The sequence below is a fragment of the Phaseolus vulgaris genome, chromosome 2 (assembly GCF_051622355.1).
Source record: "Phaseolus vulgaris cultivar YP4 chromosome 2, ASM5162235v1, whole genome shotgun sequence".
Taxonomy (NCBI): domain Eukaryota; kingdom Viridiplantae; phylum Streptophyta; class Magnoliopsida; order Fabales; family Fabaceae; genus Phaseolus; species Phaseolus vulgaris.
The window spans coordinates 1556853-1573410 of NC_143499.1; the positions used below are offsets into that span (position 1 = coordinate 1556853).

At 31.3% G+C, this 16558-nt stretch overlaps 1 protein-coding gene across 1 annotated transcript; it reads left to right on the forward strand.

The window, feature by feature from the left end:
* Window positions 1-12711: 12711 nt before the first annotated feature.
* Window positions 12712-14339, forward strand: LOC137810050 (LOB domain-containing protein 37). The gene is made up of 2 exons (XM_068611172.2): window positions 12712-13404; window positions 13491-14339. Exons 1-2 carry the CDS (start codon window positions 13221-13223, stop codon window positions 14018-14020), a joined length of 714 nt encoding a protein of 237 aa, XP_068467273.1. The 5' UTR covers window positions 12712-13220; the 3' UTR covers window positions 14021-14339.
* Window positions 14340-16558: the final 2219 nt, after the last annotated feature.

Here is a 16558-nt window from a genome sequence, read left to right on the forward strand (position 1 = left end):
TCGTTCGACCAAAAGGTTTATCATACAACCGAGAAGACCAAACCGATAAGTTCTAAACATTTAGCACAAAGCCGAACGTAGGAATCAACAAATAATACCAAGTAAATAACAAATAACTTAAGGAATAATATTCGTTAGTTTCTGATAAGATTCCATGGAGACATTACAAAAAGGATTCAAAACTTCCACATATACGTTCGACATTTCAACACCAAAACAACCCCCTCATATAAACTAAGGCACTATAAACAAAACATTAACATCTACATCTGCCTAGTTTTCGATATTGATATCTACGGCATCATTATCCAGAATTTCATTCACAGGAATTAGTTCACCATTATAAAAATCCTTTTTAACATCAAAATTCCCTTCATCAATAGGAATCTTATAGAAATATTTTGCTTGTTGAAGAGCCTTTTCGAAGCCCAGCTTATGTTGTTCAAAGATAAAGCTTTCGGCTTCAAAAACATTGGTTCTCAGCTGATGTATCTCCTCATCCATAGCTTTGATGGTGTTTTTGTCGGAATCATTTGCAGAAGATAAAACCGATACCTTATCATTCAAACCTTGATTTTCTTTACACAGTCGAACATTCTCTTCAACAGATTTAAAGTTCTCGTTCTCCAAATCAGAAATTTTCTTCTCAAGACCTTCTATTTCAACTTCTTGTTCCATTTTCTGCTTTTTAATCTCTTCTAACTGCACCGATAAAGAGCTCATTTTTTCTTTATACTCAGCAAAATCATTCTTCAATTTGTCAAACTCAGATAACGCCACACAGTTCCCATTCTTCTCCTTCAACATCTTTCCAATCAAAAGATTTCTGCTTGACAATTCAATAACAGAATCTGCCAAAGCAGCAGCATCCATAGTCTTCAGCATGTTATAAGACGATTCACCAAAAGATGTCTGAACAAACTTCGCATACTTCGTTGTAGCACTAAATATCATTTCCGAGAGAGGTTCGGAAGAAACATGTTCACTCTGACGATGGCGCCGAGAAGACGAATGCGACCTCTTGCTATTCCTATCACGCTTTTTTGATTTCTTTGAAGGACCAGCAGCCTTAACATGGCTTACCGGATCAACCGCTTCCACATTCACAATAGGTTCCACGACTTCTTCCACCACAGGGTTCACCACATTTTCACGACGGGGAGTTACATCACCCACCTTATTCAGCAATTTCGAAAAATACGAGCGAGCTTTCGGATTAGTGCTCGCCATCAAAGCTGAAAATCAATAAAACATTTAGCTAAGTTAAAAGTTTTATCCTAAAAAGAGCAAAAATGTGGAACAACCACGTACCAATCAGATTTTCTCGAGGATTTGGTGAAGTATACAGTTGTAGCAGGGCGCGAGTGGGAACCTGGTACGAGAGCCGACTAAAAACCTCAATAACATGACGATCGGCAACACCCATTGAATGAAACGAAATAGAGTTAAACTTCACAGGATCTTTTGTCCAATACAGGGGGAACCTTGGAGAATCTCCATCAAAAAAATACTCTCTTCCTACAGGCTCTATTAGAATCTTAAAAAAATTGCCCTTAAAATCTTTATATGACGATGTAAAAGGTTTAAGAAAACAAACATTGGATTTGCTAATAAGGGATAACCACCCTGGCCGCTTCCCAGGCCGAGAGCTATAATAATACAAGAAGGAAGCAGGACTAGGAGAAAGCGATAATAATTTACACAAAATACTAAATGCTTGCATCGCAGCCCAACCATTCGGATGAAGCTGAGTAGGCGCGACATTAAGGAACTTAAGGACACCTATTTGAAAGTTGTTCAAAGGCAACCGAATATGAAGATCTCTAAAAAAGCAAGCATAAAAATAAAAAAACTCATGACTATCACCCTCTCGACCATGACAAACATTGTCGGCATCTCCAACACGCCGAAAAGAAATAATATCATTTTCAATGTCAGAATAATAAATCTGGGAATGGGAAAGGAAACTACGAAGTTCGATAGCAGAACGATATTTAGACAAATATTCTTGGACTTTAGGATTAACCCATTGGTAACCTGGACGAAGATTTCTCTGAGGCAATACAATGCCGAATTCTTGAGGAGCATCAACAGCCGGTGCTCCATTTGAATCATTCATACAAGAAGGGGTAGCAGATGAAGACTTCGAGTCTTGGCGATCCTCTTCTCGCACCACTCGCCCAGTTGATTCACCACCCGCGCTTGAAAAATCATCAGAAGCAGAAAAACTTGAAAGAGACATTACCTTTGCACGAACTGGTTACAGATTGAAAGAAAGCTGCTTTTCTCAATACACAACGAAACACATTCGTAAAAATTTAGAAGAAGATCCTATTTATAACCCAAAGTTACACCCTAGAATTTGAAACGTTGCAAGCAATCTGAAACCGTTCAAAAAGGTATAATCTAACGGTTGCAACAAGAAGTTCACATCAAATCAACTTAACTCAGCAAGGCACAAAAACCGAGGCATTCAATATCAAATGTCAAATATACTATAATTTATTAAGACATGAATATTTTACAAGACCTTAAAATATTTCTGTCTTGGGGGGCTAGTGTACTGATAGGGTAAAACCGAGAGGTTCATGCCGAGAACTACATAGTATAACAATTAAGATGATTAAGTTAAAACTGAGAGGTTTTGACCGAAAGCAATAAAGACAAGAATAAAACAAATATAAAAGTTGTAAAAGCCCAATTAGATAAAAACTTGCAAGAGGGGTGCACAAATAATAAAAAAGGTGCAGAAAGAAAGCCCAAGAGTAAAGGGAAAGCCCATTAAAGAAACTCTATAAATAGGAGTTCAGAGATAGAAAGAGGTAAGAGTGATTTTATCTGATGAACGTAAAACCTTTTCTGACTTTGGCATCGGAGCGACTTGCAGGTACCCCCCACCTGTTGTGAGGAGAAGCCGAGAGGAGAAGCAAAGAGTTTCCATCAAGGAGTACCCGGCCCAAGATAGCATTCAGCCCAAGATTGAAGGATTAGTCTTGATTAACCCATTTCAAGTGTTCTTGGTCCTTGTTGTAAGAACAATAATAATAATAATTATTATAATAAAAATAATAATAACTATAATATGAGAATAAAATTTATTTAGTGTGGTAATTAAAAATTCCATGTTACTTACTAGACGGATAACTTATTTATTTAAAATGTGCAACTTTAGTTTATATGTATTATTTATATCATTTATAATTAAAGACAAAAATTGTTTGGACAATTAAAAATTCTAAATAAAATAGAGTGGACTTAATTTAAGAAAAAACACAGAAATGAAAAATAAAATGAAAAAAAATATTTTTTTATTTAGTTTGAAAAATGTAAAAATACTAAACAAAATATTGTAAATTAAGTGTAAAAACACATAATAAAATAAAGTTTGAAAATTAAAATAAAAAGTCTTAATTTTCATTGAATGTGATTTATTGATAAAAAATATATAAAATAAATTATTTTAAATATACTTATTTGTTTATTCTCGCACAACAACTGCTTCTGCACACCTTGATTTTTGGTTTTTTAAATTTCCTTATTCTGACTGGTTGCATTCTGGTGAATCCTCACAAGCTCAATAAAAACCACAGCAATAAGGAGGGAAAGCACGTATTATATACATACCTAGAGAATAAAGAGAAAGAAATTAAAGCAAAGAAGAAGATAAATTTTTTAAAAGATAGAATCAGTTTAACGATGAAAATTCTTTATGAATAAATGGTATAACCACTATGCTCTGGCTATGAAACGTACATTCTATGTTTGTTCCAACAACATACATTTATGCAAACCTTTAAACAAACTTACAATCGATTTGTTAATGTAAAGATTTGTTAATGTATATGGTTGGACTTAGTGAAGTGTTCTTGATTTAATTATTTTTATTCTTTATTGATAAAAAAAGAAATCGATTTCTTAAACATGTGCTAACAGGAATTTACTAATGTTATCTTGTATTTCTTTAATACTTTGAGTCACTATGAGTTTGTTTGAGTTGTGGAAAGTGAATCATCTTCACCAACAAATAACATTAAGCCATTAAAAACATATCATCATCTCATCTGAAAAACTCTCCTATGATCATCGAAGTCATTTTCATGACACTCGGAACATGTTAAACAATGTTCACCATGCAACAAGTGGAAACACGAAAGGTGACAACCATTTCCATAACACCAAAGGTCTCAAGAATGGACTGATAAGAGTACACTACAAGATAATAATTAAATTAACAACCAAATTTAGAGATAAAAAATAATTAGTTGTTATACTAATTTACTTAAATACTATTTTAGATACTAAAAAATTATTGGTATCTAAAGTGTTATTATTGATAAAAATTTATAAAATAGTTTATAAATTGGTATCTAAGTTAACTACCAAAGTTTTAGGAACTAATATTTTAGTTACTAAATATAAGTAATTAGTAGATAAAACCTTGATAGCTAATGGTTACATACCAATTTAAAAACTACTTTATAATTTTTTATTAATAATAGAAAACTATTTTATATACCAATAATATTTTTTAGTTTATAAAATAGTCTCTAATTTAGTTAATATAGTAACTAATTATTTTGGTGTTTAAAATTAATTTTTATTTCACAATTTTTTTTAATGACATCAAGAATAGTCTATTCCTTATCTTGTATTCTGATTGACTGTGAATAACGTGAATGATCAAACTAAAAGCATTAACTCTAAAAAAAGTAAACTGAACAATTCTGATTTTTTGAAAAAAATTTATTGTGAATGAAAATATATAGATTAGCCGTTTTATGATAAATGTGAATGTTAATTTAATCTATAATAATATTGCATGGGAATGGGTCCACCATGGATTTTGTTCCAATTATGTGTGATGTCAATACAAAAAAGTTCAAAAGTGCGTTCTAGATCTACCATGCAACATTTTCTGGTGCCATATAAATTGTTAAGGTCTCGTGTATTTGTCCACAATATTTATACTATAATTCTTATTATTTTGAATGTCAAATATTTTTAGAAGTACTACGGATATTAGGTTTGTATAGTAAAAAATTCCATCTAAAATATTTTCTAAATTGATGATATCTAAGTTCAAAAGTCAATGTTCACTGTTACATTGTGTTTTTTTATACATAATGACAACCTTAATCACACTATGGCTATAAAAAACACTTCTATCTTAACCCAGATAAAAACACCTGACATACTAAGTAAATATCTCATAGGATCATCCTAATACGAATTTATGCACCAATCAGAAAAGGAAAAAAACACAGTCTGTGACTTGGATGAAATCCAAGACCAAGTCTTTAGTTGAACCAACGCGAAAGCCTCCAGTACATTTACTACTCCACTTTAAAGATAATCTTATTTCTATGTCTCCTGACCTCATTAACTACTCCGATCTAAATCCCTTCCCAAACCTCATTTACCGAAGCCGGCCGAGTGCTACATAGTGCTCGTGAGAGATATGTTTATGTTCTCACTTCTGTGTCCTATTTTCTGCCTTTTGTAATTAATTAGTTCTACAAAGTATGTTGGACAACTTAAAACATGCACTATGCTTATACTATGAAAAGCAAACACGAAAAAAAAAGAGAATTCTGATATGAAAATCCTACCATGAAACTCTGTGAAGCATTGTGTTATAAAGTTAGCAATAGCCACTCCTAAATTTTGCTTGAGAGGCTTAAATCTGGGCTTGTCTACTTGAGAGATAAAAGTATATTTGATTCGAGTATTTCAATGTCAAAAAGAAAAAAAGATCAAGAGATAAAAAATTAAGAAAGTATTAGGACCATAAAGAGAAAATTTTAGTCCGTATTTAATATCTTATATATTATTTTAAATAGTTATAGAGGAGAAAATTTTAGTTCCTATCTCCTTTTACCATAGAACCGTTTTTTAGGAACCTTAGAAAAGATAGTATATTTTTTAATTCTAATCATAGATTATTTTTGGGTTTGTTTTTAACGTGACTATTGAGTGTAACTATATTTACAATATGTAATAAAAATATAAGAAAGTTTTCAAAATTACATAAGTGACTCTTAGACTTAATCTCGTAAAATAGTTTTCCAGTTTGAATATATATTATAAAGAAATTCAATTAAAAAAATATATCTACTAAAAATAGTTAATTAGATTTTCTCCTCAAAACTTATTAGTCATCATGAATACTAGAACATTGGTAAATACCTTAAAAACACTTGTGATACATGTCTAGTAAAACATCAGAGGAGAAATGTCGGAAAACATAAGTTTTTGAAGTTCATACAAGCAAAAAATAGCTCAACAAAGTTTTTGTAGGAAAAAAATCCTAATTCCTTTTACCTTTGATATTTTACTTGTAGAAAAACATATTCCTAATTTCTTTCTAAGTTATTAAGTAGTTTTAATTTTAATTTTCTAAATTAATTTATATTTTATTAAAGGTTTTAATTATTAAGATTTTTTTTATCAACTATGAAAACGCGTAATTAGGTGCTATACATTTACATCGGCTTAACGAAAACACTTAAAAAAAATCAACACAAAACTAATTTTTGTGGACAGTCTAACTCAAAAAAAAAAAAAAAAAAAAAATTCCGTCGGGTCAAGAACAACAATGCCTAATTTAAGTTGTACTAAGATTAAAAAATGAACGTCACCCTAACCAACGCATTATTATATTTAAGTATTTTAATTTTTTAAAGATTATTTGTTTTAAATTTATTTAATTATAATATTTTTATTTTTGAATTGTTTATTGTATGTTTAATTTTATGATATATTGATTTATTTTAATGTTATAATAAATATTTTAATTTTAAAATTTTGATATAAATTAGTTAAATTAAATTTATTAAATTGATTAAATGTTTTATTTTAAAATTATTTAAAGAAATATAGTTTTTTTAAAAATAATTGAAAAATGTAAAAAGAAATAGCTATTTAAATTTTATAAATATGATATAAAATATACATAAATTTAGTAACATAAAATTAACATAAATTTTTCTTGTCGCTAACTTTTTTTTATCAGCGATAAAAAATAAATAAATGAGAATCACTTTCGGGGTGGTTCAATCTTATGCAAAATACACAATAACCAATTTTTAACAAATACCACCAATCTAACTATCCGTACTTAAAACCTAAAAAACTTCAAGAAATCATCTCCATACACACTAATGGTTCCAAACACCAACTAGAATAGAAAAACAAAGCAGAAAGAATTTTTACAGAAATCCAAAACTAAACATTTACTTGCACCATTACAAATATTTCTAACACATCAGTCACATTCCTTTTAAAAATGATAAAATTTATGTGATTCCAGATTGCAGTCATTATCCAACCCAAATTATCCTACCAAATTGTACTCCAAACAACATTAACCTAATTGAATTAAAGCAAACTTGTAAAGATCGTCCTAAAACAGTGATGGAAAAAATAATAATAGTTTGATTGAAAAAATATGAATGGTAATGTGAAAATTGGGAGGGTAAAAGGTAATAATCTTATAGTATAGGTGCCATGAGGAGACCGTCCTTTGTATGGATGGGAACAAGAAAGAAGAAAGAAACTTTGTTTCTGTCGCTAAAGTCAACACCGTGACTCACTGATCAGTCATCAGATAGAAGTTGCCTGCAATTCCATCCAATGCAGCCGAGAGTGACAGGATAAGAATTCTATCATGAAATCAGAAATGTACTTATTAATATATATATTACTAATATTTCGTTTCATTTTTAAGTAAAAATGTTATGTTTCTATCTTCTTTCTTGCATCTATCAATATTTATCAGTGTCACTTCTATCACAGGTAGTAAATTCTTACCAGATGTAATTAGAAAAAAGAAAGTGAAGCAAAATGATAAGGATGCCATGTCTGTCACGACAAGGACATATTGATGCTTCTGGTTTAGAACTGCTGCCTCATTCTCTCTCTTCTTCACCCATAGCAATGGACCAATAAACTTTTCATTAATGGTTAAGTGTGTTTTCTTTTGCTCTAGTTTCATTGGTAGGGCACGTTGAAGTTGAAGGGGAGTTTTATTCCAAATTTCATTATCAAGTCACAATATTAATTAATGTTATTATTGTTGAATAATAACATTTTTTTTTTATCGATAGAACTTTGGACGACTGAAAAATTTGGTCCGATCATAATAAAAAAAGTAATAAAAAAAGCAGTTACAATTAGATTTAGAAGAGTCCAGAGTTAAAAACACGTTGTGAAATATGTGGATAAATATCTCGCAATAACAATAACTTAAAAGATATACTCATTCTCATAAATCGTTTATTCAGTCCACATAAGTAAGGGTCTAAGTCAATCAATAAATAGAGGTTCTGAAAGGGGAAAATGTAAGTTTTTCATATCCTACTAGAACACACAAAAAATACTAATATTAACTTAAGCGTCAGAGTACAATAGCAGATATCATGACTGGCAAAACACACACAATGAGAAAAAGAAGTTCAAAGATCTAGAAGACTATCGACACGTCAACAAATTGTGTAGATGGTGAAAAGTATTATCTAGGTTATTCATATTAGTACAATTTTTATCAATATTTAAAGAACACTTTGTTACTATATTTATCTTTCGAGCTTTTCTACTTAAAACCAATTGCAAAAGAAAAATGAAAAACTAAAAAACTGGCATCTGAAACAAAACTCAAATCTCTCACCAACAACTGCTATATCAGAAAAAAATAATTTACAGAATGTCTTATGGAAATAAAAATTATTTTAATAATATCATATAAAAGAGATTAATGATTTGATGTGGACAGATATATACACACTTAATACCACCAAGAAAAGTAAGATTGGCACAGAACTATAATTATGTAACTCGCGATGCATATTAATATTTATATTTAAAAAATAATTTTTATTATTCAATTTTTTTTAAACAAGTATTATATCATTCCAAAAGTGCAAAATGTTTTTTTTTTCATAAAAAGTATCGACTTCGTCTTAAAGCCAATTATTTTAAAACTATTTTCATTAAAAGTACACAATAACGAATTAAATGGAACAAAAGTTTTAATTTGAACATTTGCACATACACCTCTGTTTTGACTTATTTTACTATTTTAAATGGTCTTTAATTGCGCATGGATGCATACCATAGTTTTCGTGCTTGAGAAAAAAAAAAGTACAGAACAATTAATTCACCGGCTAAACGCATGGTTATAAATTTTTAAATTATAATAAATGAACTTTAAATATAATTTTTGAATAAATTTTGCATTCATTTATATATAATAAAATATATTCACTTTTAGTTTATGTGAGACCAACACACTCTTCTTACGAGTTTGTGCGTGAAACAATATATTGTGCGTGAAACAACATATTATGGATGATTGATGAAGTAAACTTTAAGTCTAACTCAATCTCATAAAATCGATTTATGAGATAAAGTTTACATCCACTTATATACAATAAATTGTGCTCATCTTTAGTCTCTGACATCTTTGGCATCTGAAACTTAAATTTAACAATCATCTCCTGCCACGTTCACCCATGAAAAACGTTCAACAGTTGTGGTAACAGGTTCATGTGCAGAAATTTGGAAGTGCAGAGGATGAGAATGAATTAGGCCATGCATAAATGTGTGGAGGTTTTTCTCTCCCTTTATTCATGATTGCATAGCAATTATGTTGTCTTCAAAAGCGACGTGTCGATTGTGGAGTATGATGGAGTCAGTTGAATTTAAATCTTGATTATGGCTAAGTTTAAAGATGTTCTTTCTTTTAATGGTCCAAAACCCTCTGTTAAGCATGAAAAACAATTGTGATGCTTGTATATATGAATTGAGTTATCCTTTCCGTCTCTATCTAATATTATCTCCGTTACCGATTTAAGAAAAATGTTGGATTAGAGTTTGATAAGAATAATGTTGCCTATAGTTGGATACAGAGGGAGTAATAATATTGAAGTGGTTTAGTGACAAAGATTTGATGCTTAATGGTAGTAGCAATTAGAGTGAGGAATTTGAAGCAAATATAAAGTTTCAGGCATGTTTTCCCTATTTATTTTTTTCTCACAATTTCAAAAAGAATCTTCTAACATTGATGAATTAATTTTATAAGGTTAGTTAAAATTAATTTTTGCCATTTAATATGTCCAAGTTATTTAAAATCTTGTAATATGTTTGGCTGTGCTTACAAAATATTCATATTTATTTGTCCGATGAATTGAATGAATGCGGAAAAGCAATCGAATCGTCATTATTAGAAAAATACAATAAAGAAACGAATCAGACGTTGCTTAATCAGCTAGACGTGTCTTGTTTCTTATTTTATGAAAAAAGTGACACGACATCAAATAACCCCACGACAATGCAGGGTCGGTGGTTTAGGTTTGCACACAACAGTGATAACAGTACTAATCAAATACTAAACAAATGAAAAAGAAAGAATATAGTGTTTCCCAGAGGCGTAACTAGAGTTTGGTTTTGGGTTCTCAATGAGTTATCCCATTTGTCTATGCTGGTCAACATAGCAAATAAATATTTGTTTCTTACACATGTGGTATTAAATTTTGATGTGTGTACGAATAGGATGCTCTTTTGGACATTTAACTGTGCAGTAAAATTAATATTTTGGCTTTGAAAAACGAGAATCTTGGCATGGTTTTGCATTTATTAAAGGTGAAGGAGAAGTTGAGGCAAAATCTGTGTGCTGCTTGTTGGGGAGAATAGAAACTAAGAAAATTTGACTTTGGTGCAATTTAAATGTCTGAAGTGGTAGGCTAACAATGCTTGTGTTTCCTGATCTTACACCAAACCCTCAATCATTAGTGCCTTAAATACAATATATCCCTCTCATTTTATAACTTTTTTTATTCCCTTTTCCCACTTTAGCTTCTCACACCCTTGCACTTCCTGCGGAATTATTTCTTTACAAAACTCGTGCATGTGCACGTCATTCTATGCTCATTGGTAAAAAATACCCACTAGTTTTCAAACCCCGTTTTCCCAATTTCAATTTATTTTATTTAACCACCAAATCACTTCTAATTTGTACTGCTTTTTTTATTTTTTATCTTATTTTTTATTCATGAATAATTTATTTAAGTGTTTAAATGCCCTTAATTAAGTTATCTGGCTTTTATTTATTTAATAAGTAAAGTGAATCAAATTATAAATATTTGTCCAAATTGTTGGATATAATAACAAGTGGAACAAAGTTTAAATTAGTATCCTCAACACCCAATTGTCCCTCCCTCTCCTCATTGCAAGCAAACAGAGTATTAAGGGTTTGAAGAGAGTTTATATTTTTTTTATATTGTAACTAGGTGGTCAATTATATGAAAAAAATAAATAAATGTTAGAATGCTATCTTACCTTATTTTTCTCTGTTAAGATTAACCATTTTAAGTATTATAAATTGTCACCCTTACCTTAATTTTTATTTTAAGATTAAGCATGTTAGCTTTTATAAACTTAGTGACAAACAAAAAGAGATGAATCAAAATTACAGGAAAAACTTTTACATGTAACATGTTCCTGAATTTCAAGTTTTATCAAGTAAAAAATTTATGATATTTGTCTCACAAATAAGTTATAAGATAAAAAAAAATACATGTTTAGAGTGTGACATATATAATTATAGTAATTACCTTGTTATATTAAGGTTTTAAAAATAAATAAACAAATATAATCTATGTAATTACTAAAAAAATATTTGTTGATTCATACACACAATTTTTTGATTACATTCACTAATGTTTATATCTATTGAGTTAATTATTGAATGTTTCAATTTACCTTTTTCCAAATGAGAAATTCATTAAAATCATTTCTTAAAGTATTCATGAACCAATTGTTCGATATTATTATTGTTTACATTTTTATACCCCAAATTCAAACAAAAATATCACAATTTTTATAACGTGTTTAAATTACCACAATAGAGATAAATTTATGGTGATTTTACCTTTAAACCATGTTAAAATAATCTGCAACTTATGTGAACCATGGAATCAAAATTCAAAAAAAAAAAATGACGTAAGTTCTAAATTTTTACTTTAATATTTTTACTTTAATTCTGAATTTCTTTGGTAGATGAGAAATATTGAAGAAACAAAAGGAAAATAGATAAAATAAGTAGAAAAAAAATATAGTTGTCTGATTGTAATGAAACATGTCACAAAGAAGATAAAAAAAATAGGGTTGCCACCTATCAATTTCCACAAACAAAGGTTTGAAACGGTCGAAAACTATTTCATAGTGATTCTTTTCCGTTGTGATGGGTTAATAAAACAGTCAACTTTATATTTTTTTTAACTTTTAAAAGAAGCAAAAATGCATCTTGTAAAACATTATTCTACTCTTTTTATATTTAAACACAAAACAAAAAATTATTTCTAATATATATATATATATATATATATATATATATATATATATTGCTTTTTTTTTCTCTTAAAGCGAAGTACTTCCATCATTATTTTATTCTGAGCTATTTATTTTCTCTATCTCTATTTTTTTTTCTTTGCATAGATCAAGCACACCGCTCATAATTTTCTACAAATACTTATGCACCATAATTAATGCATAAACTGTAGTGAAGCTAAATCCGTAAGTTTTTACCGAAAATACCAAATACCCGTAACAAATATTCTACTCCCTCAGTGCCAAAAGTGAAACATTCCAAATTGTGTGTTGTTTATTTTAATAATAATAAAAAGAATATAAATACTAGTATAATGTGCAAATACTATTATTGTCTTAATAAGAAAAAGGAAGATTAGGGAAGAGTTGCATGAGGAAATGGAAGGCAAGTAACAGTATGATTCATTCCACAGGTGAAAAGGACAGGCACCCATCAATATCTGAATTGTAGAAAATGTAAAGAATCCAACGGTGGAGGAACATCCATCCGCGGAGACACGGAGCCGCTCACGCCCAACTCCTTGGAATCTCACCCTTCCATACAAGCCACCGCACGCACTACCAATAACACTAACACTAACACTAACTCACTCCAAATTAACCTAACCATGGTTAAATCCCAACCTTTCTCTCTCTCTCTCCCTCTCGCTCCTCCCGTCACGTTAACGTTTATTTATACCCCAACTGCACCCCGGCTCAACTTCCATTCTCCGCCTCTCCGTCTTCCATTCCCGTTATTTCTTGTCTTCCTCTGCTTTGCCTTCATGTGAGGGTGATTCTGCAGAGTTCACAAAGCAAAAGACACACACCATTCTCTTTCTTTCTCAAAAGGAGGCATGAGTTGCAACGGGTGCCGCGTCCTTCGAAAGGGTTGCAGCGACTCTTGTATCCTGCGGCCGTGTCTACAGTGGATCGATACTCCCGAGGCCCAAGGTCACGCCACTGTTTTTGTTGCCAAATTCTTCGGTCGTGCCGACCTCATGTCCTTCATTTCCAACGTCCCTGAGGCCCAAAGGCCCGGTAACTAAATTTTACTTTCACTTCACTTACGCACTTCAGTTTTCTTTTTTTCTGTTTTCGTGTCTGATGGCGCTTCTTTTATGCAGCTCTGTTTCAGTCTCTTTTGTTTGAGGCTTGTGGACGAACGGTGAATCCCGTCAACGGCGCTGTCGGCCTTTTATGGACTGGAAACTGGCACGTGTGCCAGGCGGCGGTTGAAACGGTCCTCCGTGGCGGTACCGTCAGGCCTGTGCCGGAGCTTCTTGGCCTCGGCGCTCCCACTCCTGACGACGCTTCCGAAGGCGAAGTTACCTGTAACGACAAATGGAGGGTCCGAGATCCGAACCCGATTTTCCGGTTGCCGGGTTCGATGTCCGATAAGGCTGCTTCTGGTGGTAAGCGCAAGCGATTGGAAGAGCTTGCTAAGCTGCAGACGGCCACCACTGATCTCAATCTCCGGTTGACACCGAGTTTCCTGCAGGCGAACTTCGGTTGCCGACAGGAAATTCGATGGCCGAGATCGCCGTCGATAAACTCGGAGGAGTCCGGGACCACGACGGCGGCGTGCTTGGAAAGCGCGATCGGAGATCACTACGCTCCCGACGGAGACCGGAAAGTGCTGAACCTCTTCATTTGAGAGTCTTCTCTCTCCTCTCTCTATGAGATTCGTGGTTGAGGGATCTCGCTTACGTGTCCTTTTTTCCCTCTTTTTAACGCTTTCGTTTAGAGAAGAGGTTTTCCCGGAATTTAATCCGGTGAGATTTTGTCAGAACACCGGCACAGGATTTTTCTCTCTGGTGTTCTTTGTAGACAGACAGGCAGGGAGAGAAAGATGAGAGTTCGTCGGTGATAAATTTTCCTTATCTTTTTCCTTTTTCTTTTGTTTTGTTCTATGAAACATGTTATGATGAATATTAAGTATTAAATAATTAAATACATCTTTTATTTTCGCGATAGTTTTACTGGTAAAGAAAATATAGAAAATATGGAGACGAGACATTCGTGTAACCCATACATGTTTGGATACAGTTTTAGCAGATTCGTGTCACCCATACATGTTTGGATACAGTTTTAGCGGTAAATTTATTTTGGTGAATTGCTTAATTTAAAGCAATTGAAAAGGATGATGAATATTCAGGTTTTGATTATCTGCGTTCAGGTTTACCAGCTACGTTAAAGAAATTGACCTGATCCATTCATGGCAAATGGGAGCTGTGTGATGACTCAGACTCAATCCATATATGTCTTTATTTATTTACCTGCCCTTTAAAGCCTTCAACGTTGTACAATATTGAATTGCATCCCTTTGAATTTGTGCTTTTAATTTATAGTAAAATAAATAAACAAGCATCTGTAGTTGAAGATGGCAGAATCTCTGATAGCTTGCGATTACACAATTTAGGCACAGAGGGAGATAGCAAGAGTTTGAAGTTTGAACAACTTTATGGACAGTGGAAAAAGAACTTTATTGGTAAGGATCTCTTTTGCGAAATCCTAGACTTTATGAAGTCTTGAAATTACTGATAGAAGTGGCATTTACACGAACTTTAGCTGATGTTGTTGGCTTTGGAATCATCTTAGGAGTCCAATTCCCCGGCTTTGATGGGGGAGTAGCAGTGAATGTTTTGGATTTATTTATTTACCTGTTACTAATTATGTAACTGTAGGCAATGAATAATAAATTAACAGAGTGAAAGGGTGGGAAAGAGAAAGAAGCAAAAGTTGTTGGGTGGCCTTTGGAGTATGCAAGGAGGCATAAAAATTTAGAATGACAATAGGAATCGAGGTGCAACAAAACTGGTGATTGCGTCTTCACCTTCGTTTCCTTTGCCTTTACCAAAGACATAGCAAAAAGACCACGGCTCGCGTCAGTGTCTACTTTTCCCCCTCTTCCTGTGTTGTCCAATTCTTACTCATTATAACACCCTATTTTTACCACACCCTAATTAACTTTTTTCATACTCTAACTATTTTTATATATTATATATTTTTAATCAAAATATTTTCAAAGAACAGTGTTTTTGAAACTTTTTTAATAGATTATTTATAATAATTAATCTCATTCTTACTTAATTAATATCTTGTTATTATATGTTAAACAGTTAGTTTTGTTTTCTCCCCAAATATACACTTTTTAAGAAGTTTGTCTGAATTATTTTCTACAAAACACCTCTTAAATTGTATCATGTTATTATTTTTTATTAATATATTCTTGATTATTTTATAAAATTAAAGATAGTTTATAAATATTTTTATAGTACATCCGAGTTCATTAATATTCAATACTATCAACCTAACCAAGATTATGCTTAGGCGATACCATCTCGTCAAACCACACTAGAAACAACAAGATCAAATTATTTTAAAAAACTTTACCAAAATCAGGTTAAAAATTTAAAATGACAAATAAATAAATAATGATTGAAACCGATTAAAATACGCTAATCAATTTGTATTATCAAATTATACCAATATTAACTTTGAAATTGTGTTAATCTAGACCACTATTCTCCCTCATCTTTATATATAAATTCACATTATCCATATAAATATACCTTTTCGATTATATTAAATATTTTAAATATTAACTCAAGCATTGAAATTTTTTTTACAAATAATCTCACTCCTAAGTTTGAAAAAAAAAATTAACAAGATCAACAAAATAGAAATGAAAATATCTTCTCAAACCATACCAGAATAATTTTAATTTATTGAAATGTCATTTTCGAAACATAAACAATGATTAAAAATTAGTTTCAATATTTATGTTGCTAGTCATGATTTACATTTTCTTTATATACTTTTAAGCTAATTCGATATATTTTTAAGAATTTTAGGAAAATTACTTTTTGAGTGACAGTCATCATATTTATAGGCATTTTGTATTAATATTTGATATTGTTTTATTTATTTATTTATAGTGTGAAAAAGTGTAATCCATTGTAGTATTACTTTATAGTTTAAATTTGATGAAATATGTTGTAAGTTTTGTTTGTCCTACAAGTCCTAAATGAGGAGTGAGTGGGAGCCACTTTACTAGAGAAATTAGAACTAGAAAATTGTGCTAAATCCCATGTGATCCAATAAGAGTGTGGAGAGGAGAAAGTGAGTTGCGAATGAGGTGAATGGAAAGAAATGGCTTTATTAATTGATTTTGCAATGCTGCGTCTCGCCG